The sequence below is a fragment of the Asterias rubens genome, chromosome 6 (assembly GCF_902459465.1).
Source record: "Asterias rubens chromosome 6, eAstRub1.3, whole genome shotgun sequence".
Classification (NCBI taxonomy): Eukaryota; Metazoa; Echinodermata; class Asteroidea; order Forcipulatida; family Asteriidae; genus Asterias; species Asterias rubens.
Window position 1 is genome coordinate 15,829,413 of NC_047067.1, and position 12,617 is coordinate 15,842,029.

The window sequence follows — 12,617 nt, forward strand, 5'->3', positions numbered from 1 at the left end:
TGGTTGATCTTACATCCGTCCTTCTTCATTACATAACCTGCACTCACCTTCCTTAGAATCATCGACAGGGGCATCATCGCAAGAACAAACAGCAGCGGAGACAGAGAGTCACCTTGGAAAATACCTCTTCTTATGCATACCTTGCCCAGATTATCATCGTTGGCTGTCAGATTTGTTCGCCACGTCTTCATGCTCTCACCTAAAAGACGTTTTACTGCATCAGCCACTCCAACCATATCCAGACATTCCATTATCCATGTGTGCGATACCATGTCATACGCCTTCTTGTAGTCAATCCACGCCATTGCCAAATTAGTCTTTCTGCTCCTGCAGTCCTTCAGTACAGCCTTATCGATGATAACTTGATCCTTCGTACCTCTGGACCGCTTCTTACAGCCTTTCTGCTCCTCCGGAAACAACTGCTGGTCATCCATATGGCGATATAGGTCTTCTGCAATCATACTGGTCAAGAGTTTATACATCACAGGTAAGCACGTGATTGGTCTATAATTACTGGCAATGTTACCTTTCTTGACATCCTTCATGATCAGCACTGTTTTTGCCTCAGTCATCCAAGATGGGACCTTACCCTGTACTAGACAGTCTTGCAATTGTAGGGCCATTCGCTCATGCAAACTACGGAAGTTCTTCAACCAGTACCCATGCACATGGTCCATACCCGGGGCTTTCCAATTTGGCACCTTCTTTATCTGTCTCTTAACCTTGTCCACGTCAATCTGGAACCCTTCTTGCTGTTGTACCCCTCTCAATTCATCTTTCACATCTGTTAGCCATTCCGCTTGTCGGTTGTGTTTTACTGGTTTGTCCCAAATACCACCCCAGAAAGTGTTTGCCTCTGTTGGTCTCGGAACCGCTTGCGTGCTGTCAGCCTTCCCATCCAATTCCTTAAACAACTGACGCTGATTGGTGTTAAATAATCTATTCTGGTGAAATTGTCTAACCCTGTCGTCATACCTCTTCACTTTTGCAGCCTTAGCCTTAACCCTTTGCTTAATCTCCTCTATTACAACACTCACACCCTTACGTTTGACGTTGTACTTTGTCATAATTGTATTCCTTAAGTCTGAACTATTCAATAAACCCTTATTCATTTGTTCTATTCTACTGAGATCTCTTCGCAAATCTTTAATTTGACCCTCCAGCCGACGTTTCCACCATGGTGTACTGTTCCCTTGTTGAGACACCTCTACCCCTAACTTTTCCCCTACTACAACTGCCCCTGCAAAAATAAGACGGTTAGTCCTTGGGACCCGGCGCAAAGCTGGAATACTCCACCCGTTTGACCCCTTCGCCGCTTCCATCACCTCTTGAAGCCTAGCCTTAATCTGCACTTCCTCCTCCGTGAACTCTACGCCCTCCTCATCGTCGATGCCATCATCATCCTGACCATTTCGCAACCCTGGCTGGTTCACCTCATCTTCACTCTGTGAGCTAGCAGCAGCCGCCTCCTCCGGTATTTGGTGGTTAACAATATCTGTTCCATCACTTTCAGCTTGTACTATCCTCCTCATCTCCTCAATTTCCACATTGGTTAACCACTGGTTCCGTTTGATAGTACTTATCTGGTCTGCAAGACGCTGCTCACTAATCTCAAACATTCCTTTATCTTGCCATAGGCTTATCATTCTCCTTCTGTATCCTCTCTTGTCCGGTTCACTCTTAATATAACAGTCCATCGCAATTTTGTTATCGTTCTTACTCCATTTTCTCCTGGTTCCACCACGAATCCCGTTGTGAGCAGTTTGGATACGATCTGGTAGCACCTGCTCAGGCATACCAACCAGATCGGGTGAAGGACTTCCTCTCTGGGAGTTTGTCACTCTTTCACCGTTGAATTGATGCTCCATAGCACTCATTATTAACATCACAAAACTGTGAGAAAGTTTATAGTTTCAGGGAGAATTACATACAGCAACGCTGTAGAATATCCAACCCTACGAAGACTTAACACTGGTTGTAATCAAGATGTTCCAAAGGACGCGGATGATGCGCGCCTCCGTTCACTGATTCAGTACACACGGTGCGGTCTACGTTGTAGAAAGTTTTTCGAATACGAAAAAAATCCAACCTTTTTCCACCAAAAATAGCAACAAGGTGTTAACTAGTTGCCTTCAAACTTACCCTGCGGTGTCTACCAAGTAGTACCAACAAGGAGTTAACTTTTGGTGCAAAACAAACAGCGGGAAACAATATTTATCTTCTATAGAATCGAGAGCCGATCTGAAGCAGTGTTCCTTGTCTCGTCGCCATTTATTATTATTATTATTATTATTATTGTTATTGTTATTGTTATTGTTATTGTTATTGTTATTGTTATTGTTATTGTTATTGTTATTGTTATTGTTATTGTTATTGTTATTGTTATTGTTATTGTTATTGTTATTGTTATTGTTATTGTTATTGTTATTGTTATTGTTATTTTTATTGTTATTTTTATTGTTATTGTTATTAATATCAGGCTGAGGACTTGATCAAAGCACTACCTCCATGATCAAAGCAACACTATTTTGGCTCACCTGATTCCAGATTTTCAAATTCAATTTTATTATGTTTTTTTCTGATACATTATCCAAGTTTCAAATCGCGTTGGAAGATTTTTATTTCCGTCAGGTAAAAGCTCTCAGAACATGTACTGCTTGTTTTGCTTTCAAGGTGTTTTCTGCGTCTTTGTTCTTCAAAATCCTCATCGGAAACCGAAGCGCATCTCGCGCCGCTTGTAGAAGCAGCCATCGTTGTTGATTATTATGTGCAGCTTCGTTCACTGGTTAACAACAGTGAGCGTTTGCTCTTGACTACATGGGAACCAGCGAAACTTGTTAAAATTCCCGGCATTCGGGAACTTTTACTGACACAATATTGCTGTCATCCGGGGTACTTTTTACGAAAGCATTCAAAACACTGATATATTTTTGCCTATGGAAACCTGATATAAATAATAATATGTAATATTTTAAATGACTATTTTTGTAAACTGTACATTTCAGCTTGTAGGCGCTGTATAATTGCAGTGTTTTAATCAACCATGAATAATAATAAAAAATGCCTGCATTCAACTTCCTATCATGTGCTCTCTGCTTCCAAATAAACAAAAGTACACAGTATTCCCTGAGGTAGTCTCTCCATCTTCAGGGGTGGATTGCACCAAGCGGTCTTAAACCAGTCTATGCGCTATAGCCGGCTAACTTGAGACGCACTAAGACAGTCTTTAATTATAGACCGGTTGCAATAGCGCGGTCTATAATTATAGCCAGTCTTAAATCTTAAGCCTGCTCGGAGCTGGCTATAATCGGTCTTTGTTTTTTGTTTTTAAAGATGGCGCTGCATTTGTTAGTTGCAGATGATTTGAAAGAGCTCTAGGATTAGATTTTATTTTAGAAATAGATTACACACATGGGAGGCATTATGATGAAGATCAAGGTGATTGTATCGTAAATGTATGTTCTCAAAAGTGAAAATGATACAACTCACAGATTTGATATCCGATGATTTAAACCAAAGCAATAACAACAATGCCGTACCACCAGTGCCTGCAGAGTGCTAAGTATTATGGGACATTTGTTCGTATTTCATTACTTTTCAGCGACTTATCTAAGACCGGCTTATTGCAACAGGCTTGATGACTGACTAAGCTAAGATCATCTAAGGCAGATAGCCGGCTATAACTGACTGGTCTTAGACTGCTGACTAAGACTGTTTTATTGCAATCCGCCCCTGCTCGGACAGAGAGCCATCTGACTTGTCGTTTTGGTTCCGTCTGTTGTATGCCTATCTCTTGTGTATTCATGTTAAAAGTATCTTGTATTGGTGACATATTTTTGTTATCTCTCTTCCAGGAGCCCGTCTGAAGAACGCATTAATCAAACAGTGTTACAATCCACCCCCAAACCTAGAGACAATGTTTGGACCCTTTGATCCTCCAGACTTAACACTGATCTTCTCTAAGAAGAGAGCTCGCTACATCAAAAGAACCAGCTCGGCAGTATGGGACTCACCATTGCTCAAGGTCTAACAATAGGTAACACTACTGGATTTAGATAATCTTTTAAATTTGCATGAAATATTTGGTTTATTGTGCAAAGTTTCTTAGCTTTGAAGTGTCATTTACTTCAGTGTGTATATACTATGGGATGTTAGTGTAACTAGAAGAAGGAATCATCAGCTGGAGTAATTATAATCTCTTGAGCAGCATGAGTTTTATTGAAGGCCAAATCAAACAAGGAGGTTTGGATTTTGGTTATTGAGATTTTGGATTTAAGTATAATGTAAAATATCTCATGGGAGTTTTTTGACTGGTAGAGTTATGAACTGAAAACTTTATAACTTAAATGTAAATAGTTAACAAAATAAAAGGAGGAACTGGTACTGTCCAAAAAGCACAGGGCAAGCTGAAGCCATGGTTGGAAAGAAGAAACAAGGCAAAGAAAAATACCCTCTATTTTAAAAAACACCAGCATAATTTCTTCTAGGTCTGACACTTTAAATTTAAGTAAAGTGACTAAAAGTTATGTGATTTTTACAAGATTGCAGGATGATTGAGTAGCCCTGCTGGATTTTTAATGTTGTATTTTCATGTAAAAGATCTTGCACAACTAAAACATTGACTTCAAGATTCAATTTGATTAATGGAGTATTTAGTAAAATGTATCATGGTGATAAAATATAAAAACAAACAGCACCTGACAATACCCATCATCATTTCATGTGTACATATATGTATAGGTATCGTTACAATTAAATATTTGTCAAGAAAAAGTTAAAGTAACGCTGGGAAATGGGAGCAAATAATTACATTGTTTCCAGAACAGTATAATTTCCCAATCTTAGTGAGAGGATGTGGGTTAGCATTGTAGTAGCTGCATTAACCTTCCCTATACATGTACAAACAATGCAAGTCTCATTCATATACAAACATCTTGGTGAACCCCTACGATTCATTAACACACTGGAATGTTGACAGACACAAGGCTAGCAAGTCTTTTGTCAGTGCAGTGAATATAATTATACAATATTTTGTGGATGACAATAATATAAGGCATTTACAATTAAATATATGTGTTTGATACCTGTAGTGATGAAATGTTTTAACAGCATACCATTTACAAACCTGCTTTTAGGTCATCATTGAAGACTGTTCATAGTATAAAGGGTTTTCACCAACCAGAAATGTACAGACATAATTAATCAATTTAGAAAGTATGCTGTTTTTTATTTAGCGACATTTTTCTGTAACCTACTGTAAAAGATCAGCACCTTGGAGATCACAATATAAGTGTAAGTAGGATTTGAAACTTTGCATGGTGGAAATAAGATATAGAAGGGTTTGCGGTAACACCATGTAATAACAATCTCTAAATGAGTTGGGGTGGTTCTGAAAAGAACCGTTGGATTAACTCGACGTTTCGATCAGTATGCTCTTCATTCTCCAGAAGACGATCAGAGCATACTGATCGAAATGTCGAGTTAATCCAACGGTTCTTTTCAGAACCACCCCAACTCATTTAGAGATTGTTATTACATGGTGTTACCGCAAACTCTTCAGTATAAGTGTACATGTAAAAAAAAAAACAGTAGTATTTGTGTTATAGGTGGTAGTAAAAGTTTGTTATAAACCAAAGTACACAAAAATAAAATTTGAAAGTCAATGTAAAAGATTGTGCAGATTGTCTTTAAAAGTCTTACCAATTAATAATTTATTAATCCCAAGTACATATTCTGTGACAATTTGTCACAGTTTTTTTGTGAACCATTCCAGGCAGGCATGGTATTCTTACTACTTTAATATGATTGCTGATTTTTTTGTGACCTCAGAAAAGTCAGTCAAATTGTTTTTAAATAGCCTGGAAAGTCTAACCTATTCCACATATACTGGTGAATGTACATCGGTCAGCCCTTGTAATTCCATCGAAGCACCAATCATCATGCCTGCATAGCAAAAGTTCTGTTATAGAGACCTGCAGCTGATTTCACAAAACGCTAGGATTAATCCTTTCTAGAGTCAGAACAAGTAACCCATTTTCCCGTCCTGCGTCCCAACGTCTATGGTTAATGGAAGTTAACTCGGTTTAAGTCCCAAGATTAATCAAAAGTTAGGAAGAGTTTGATGAAATCAACGACTGGTATTATATTGGACTCTTGCATGGCATGCAGTACACTTAGCACCCATACCCTGGCTGGATCAAAATAACACAATGGAATCGACTCCCACAACGTTGAAAATGATAGGCACACATTGACAGTTAAAAGTGGTACAATTCATCCCCAATAAAAAATCAAATGATTCTTAAAAGGACATCTCGATCACCCATATCTGGTCTCCATAAGATACATGCTATCATGCTGGAGTCAGCCCCCCCCCCCCACTCCCACAAACACGTACACAAAACCTACGTATTCTCTTACTTCTATAAGTTCAGTCAAGGTAAAACCAACAATATCATAGAGAATGCAATGACGTAAGATGTGGAATCTTCAGTTTCAATTGAAAATTGAATGTTATTTGCACACTTTCCCTATAATATTTGCATGCAATTTGACACCGTTTACCATGGTGTGCGAGTAGTCACTCTTGTACATGTGATTGTTGTACCCCTAATACATGTGAGCATAGAATATTGCATGCTGTATCTTAAAAGCATTCCTTGACTTGAAAGTACATGTAGACAGGTAGACCTGCACATTTTTGCAATGGATTTAATGTGAAAAAAAAAAAAAAAAATTATTTCAGCAGCAGGCCAACCTTACTAAGAATATTTCACTGTGTTGTCTTACTGTCTGTAAGTTAACCTTGGGGCTATTTTTGTGAAATAACCCAAAATGCGGTTGAAACCTGAAAAGAATTGTAAGGAAACAGCTTTGTTTAGTATTTAATCTTTTCTTTATTGGCAAGTTTGCTGGAAGATAAAGTTGTTTTCCAATAACTCTTCAAATATGAAACTAATATAGGACACTAACATCTATGTTGCATTATGGATAGGAAGCAATATTCATTCCCTTTGTCTTTAATCCACTTGCACTTGGTTTAACTCATATTAATTTTAAGCAAACTTAAACCCAGACTCTGAACTGGCAGTCCATTTTCAACTGCTCAAACACTGCATATTGCCTTCAAATGCACACTAAGTTTGCTTGAAGGTAAATTCGTTATAAAAGCTTGTCTGTATCCCATATCCAACTTGGCTTTCGGCTAAATTGATATGGGATGCAGAAGTTCTATGTGTTCCCATACTCCAAGAGCACTGTGTGATAACTACATTATACCACTTAAAGATGCTATGTAAGATTTTTGACCGATTTGACCCAACAATTTTGATTTAAAATTCAATAGGTATTTTGATGGGGGTCAGGAAAGTTACAAGCTTTCATTTGAGCCATTGCTTGAAAAAGTCCGCCAATTATAAGTAGCAGTAAAATAAAGTGCTCAAAATTAGTTTTTGTCGGGATCCCGACAATATATCACGTGAACAATTCTTATGTGTTTTATAAGAAACGTTTTAAATTGTTGTCATGGTTCCTGACCATTAAAAGTAAAATTTAAACTTTTTTACATTAGGGCGGTTGATACTCTTTGAAATACCATTCACTCAAAAAAATCTATTTTTTAATGGTTGGGCAAAAAATCTGACATAGCATCTTTAAACATGACCTACAAATAATTCAATACAAGTATACATATTCCAAACTTTTTTTGCAAAAACTAATTTAATTCCCCCATACCTCAACAGAGAAGTTTTTTTTAAAAATACATCAAACTTCTATGGTAAAACAAAAGTCGTTTTTGATTACTTTGACAGAAGATGTCCTATAATTGAGATTCATAAAATATTAATATAACTTTTTACATGTACATACTTTGTTATTTCTACTTAAAATTGTTTTCTGAAAGGTAGATATTACTAGATACAAGTTTGGCAACAACTTCTAAAAGTCACAATAAAATAACTACTTTATATAGGAAGTCTAGATTAGTAAAAAGTAAACGTGATTGTAATATTTGCAAACATCGAATCAATTACCAAGTCGATTTGAAAATATTTTGTGTTTATTATTTTCCCTGTAATTAAAGGAACAATTTGCTTTAGATCGGACGAGTTGGTCTATAAAAAGCGTTTGTAACCGTTTGTTGTAAAATGCATATGGTTGGAAAGATGTTGTAAAAGTAGAATACAATGATCCACACAAACATGCCTCGAAATTGAGTAGTTTTCTCTTTACTTTGCGAACTAACACGGTCGGCCATTTATGGGAGTCAAAAGTTTGACTCCCATAAATGGCCGACCGTGTTAGTCAACGAAGTAAAAGGAAAACCGTGCAATTTCGAGACATGTTTGTGTGGATCATTGTATGTTACTTTTACAACATCTTTCTACCCATATCCATTTTATAACAAATGGTTACAAACACTTTTCAAAGAGCAACTCGACTGATCCAAGGCAACGTGTTCCTTTAATAATTACATTTGGCTTGGAAACCATTGCTTACAATGATTTACTGACTACAAAGTCTAACTCTGTGCAGTTTGTACAATGTGCCAACAAGGAAGGACTCTTTTAAAGTGCTGGTATTTTTTTAACCTTGTTCAGTTCACAAAAAGCACTACAAGCAACATAGGAATATTTGACTAAAATAGGTCATCTTTCTTTGCAATTTGTTTTTCTATTTAAGAGAAATTAAGTCCCTTCTTGATGAAGGGATCATATTGAACTTCTTCACAGGGTAATTTAAATTATCAATCAACAACTCAATCAACAGACCAACCAAACCCCAGCCAACCAACAAACCAACCAACCAATAAATAAACCAACCATTGCCAATAAATAAATCAATTACTGGACATTCACTGACTGAATGACTGTTGACTTATATCCATTACTATCTGCTTGATCAACAATACAATTTATGACATGCTTACTGTATTTTGTTATCAATAGAAACCATGGAAGCACATCAGCAAGATTAAGTATCTTGATTTTTGCAGCAAATCATTATCTTTTTAGTCGTTTATTTATAAATGTAAATGTTTGGCATGGCCCCAAACATTGTGTTTTTAATACAACATATTTAGCATCACTACATTAACAAATTTCCTTCATAACGGTGTATATTTTGTATGGATTCCATAAGGATTGAAATGCTTAATATATTGACAATATAAAGTGGCTAGACTGTCTTCTGACTAGCCATAGACTTCTATCAGCGAGTATTGGATTATTACTATATGTAGTTATGAATCTACCATCACAACAACCAAAACTAAATTTAAACGGGAAGTTCCAGAGAGTTGCTTAGTAGAAAACACCAGGAACCAAGTACAAACAAGACACCCTACAACATGTCCTGTTTCTGCTCCAAAAAGATGTAATGGCTGAGTAATTTCATTTGCTTTATAGCAGCATTATTAGCAATAAGAACATATCATAATCTACAATAACAATCAGACAGTAAAGTAGAATCCCTAATAAAATTAAGTAAATAAAATAAATTAAATTTACCAACTGAAAAGCTGTACATAATATATAAACATAAAACACATACCTGAAACCTGAAACATTTAGTGACACACATCGCGTCTCATTAATTACCAATACAAAATTCATTTTGTAAAAATGCTTAAAAATTATTTTAAAACGTTAAATGGCACCATGTGTTGAAATATTAGTTGATAAAATCTCAAGATTTTTAGCAAGTTTTATAGCTTTCATGCATACAAAATATTAATACAGTTGGATTATTCCATGCATAGATGAACAATTAAACTAAACACCAAGCACAAATAGTTTTTTTCCTACTAGAACTGATCACGAACACAATAAAAGACTTGCAAGAATGTTTGTCACCAAGAATCTCCAACACTGAATGTTAACTAAGACGATAACATTGATTTGTTGTTCAACATTACTTACTTAATAATGAAACAAGTACAAGTGGATTGTTCAAACTGCAGCTACTTTAAAGGCACTGGAAACCCTGGTAATTGTCAAAGAACAGTATTATTTCTTGGTGTATCCCAACATATGCATACAAATTAACAAATCTTTGAACATTTTTACTCAATTGGGCATCGAAGTTGAAACAAAATATTGAAAAAATAAAATCACCCTTGTTGCACAAAATGTGTGTGCTTTTAGAAGTTATAAAAGGCTTCAGGCCTGAAGGCTTTTAATATTGGAGTGAGAAATTACCTTAAAAAAAAAATAAAAAAAAAAGTTACTTCAGAGGGAGCTGTTTCTTACAATTTTGTTAACAATCCACAGGTCGTCATTGCTCATCACCAAGTAAGTTTTTATGTTAACAATTATTTTGAGTTACAAATAGTGTCCAGTCCCTTTAATTTAAAATTCATAAAGGATGGGTCTGACGATGATTATTTTAGCTGATTCCGATTGGCGAGTACATAATGTAGAAATAAACAGATTGATGTCAGACAACAAATAATTAAAGAGCAATAAAGGCACATTCAAATCAACCGAGCAATAGCTTGGAAACTTGTAGCACTACTACCTGTGCTAATTTCATCCTAACAACTCTCCTTGTCCAAGGAGAGCTGATGGAATTGGTTAAGTCCTAAAAATTTAATCATTAGAAAGAACCTTCACTTATTCATCCCTAAGCCCTAATCATTTGTATAATTCAAGAAAAAGTAACTCTTTAAACTTACACTTTAAAGCTTTATAATAACCACCAAGCTGAGCCCAGTGTAATGGAGCTGCAAGTAGAAAGGTATGTCTTGAGTTCTGTGAACAAAATCACAGGCATATTACTCGAGTGGGATTTGAACCAACGACCTTTTGCAATTCTAGAGTAGTGTCAGTGTATATGGGTAAAACCAAGATTAATATTCTTTATCCCGATGCAAATGTCCATTTATTAAATAGACTTGATCACCTAGGGATTGCCAGCTTCATGTTACAGATTAATGCAAACTCAGCTTAGTAGCATGTACAAACATGGAATCAAACTACATGTATGCTAGCAACCTCAGCTTGGTATAGCATGTACAAACACGGAATCAAACTACATGTATGCTAGCAACCTCAGCTTGGTAGCATGTACAAACACGGAATCAAACTACATGTATGCTAGCAACTTCAGCTTGGTATAGCATGTACAAACATGGAATCAAACTACATGTATGCTAGCAACCTCAGCTTGGTAGCATGTACAAACACGGAATCAAACTACATGTATGCTAGCAACCTCAGCTTGGTATAGCATGTACAAACACGGAATCAAACTACATGTATGCTAGCAACCTCAGCTTGGTATAGCATGTACAAACATGGAATCAAACTACATGTATGCTAGCAACCTCAGCTTGGTAGCATGTACAAACATGGAATCAAACTACATGTATGCTAGCAACCTCAGCTTGGTATAGCATGTACAAACACGGAATCAAACTACATGTATGCTAGCAACCTCAGCTTGGTAGCATGTACAAACATGGAATCAAACTACATGTATGCTAGCAACCTCAGCTTGGTAGCATGTACAAACATGGAATTAAACTACATGTATGCTAGCAACCTCAGCTTGGTAGCATGTACAAACATGGAATCAAACATAGTATAAGAATCTGCAATGGCTACTTTGTGTTTTTCCAAGGCACATATTTCTTTAAAAGATTAAAAACAAAGGCAAAAGAAGCATCATCTATTGGAAGCAGAGAGTAACATTTTCACTACATTTTACTCACGGCAATGGTGCATTCCTTTGAAAAAGAAATTTATTCAATATTATACCAATATTTTTGAGCCATTAAAACTTCTAAATTTAAAGTTTATCAGACATTTTGTGATAGAAGATTTAAATAGCATAGTACGTGTTCTTCAAAAAATCTATTTCAGATATTTGCAAAAATAACCAGATGTAGACAAGGTCTGTTTTTATTGCATTAGTTCAAAACAGCATTTGTTAACAAATTATACTTTATGATTGATTCTGAGACTTTAATAGGTAAAAAATAACTTTTTTTTTGACTTGCTACAAACGAAGGAATAATAGAAACTTAAAAAAAACAAAAAACCCTTGCCTTTTGTTGTTCTAATTCATCTCCATAATGCCAAGAAATTCCTGCTAGATTGCTGTGAAAGTTACTAATACAAACAAATCAGGACGAAACAAGAACTTTAAATAGCTCACAGGTTAACTTAATATAATGTAAAAATTCCTTACAACGAAACCACTTTAGAAATAAAGAACGGTATACATCTCATGTAACCACGTACAATATTCATACTACTTTAATCCAATTTCTGCTTTGCTTGCCCCAAGAAATAACGAAAATTTGGTTTTCATTTTGGTAAAATGAAAAAGGTAACAAGTTTAACTATTTTCCGACTTGCTATTTTCTTTAACCCCCCCCCCCCCCAGTTCCATGACCATTGGTGTTGCGCGGTCACACACAAACAACGTTCTGATCTATATGCACGGCAAACTGTACATGCTTAATTGTAATGAATGAACATAGAGAGCCCTTTTTATGTCTGATTCACGGATCATCCGGATTTGTCAATGAGGGGAGAATGCTAGTCACAGCGCCCTCTATGTTCATTCATAACAAGCGAGACAGTTTGCCATGCATAGATCGGAACAATGGT

General features: G+C 36.1%; 1 protein-coding gene across 1 annotated transcript in view; it reads left to right on the forward strand.

Moving 5' to 3' along the window:
* Positions 1 to 4,773, forward strand: part of LOC117291546 (inner centromere protein-like) — a 28,395-nt gene extending 23,622 nt beyond the window's left edge. Inside the window, exon 14 of the mRNA XM_033773337.1 lies at positions 3,855 to 4,773. Coding sequence (XP_033629228.1) covers positions 3,855 to 4,030 — 176 coding nt within the window. The 3' untranslated portion in view covers positions 4,031 to 4,773. The remainder of the gene's footprint in view (positions 1 to 3,854) is intronic.
* The last annotated feature ends 7,844 nt before the right edge of the window (positions 4,774 to 12,617 follow it).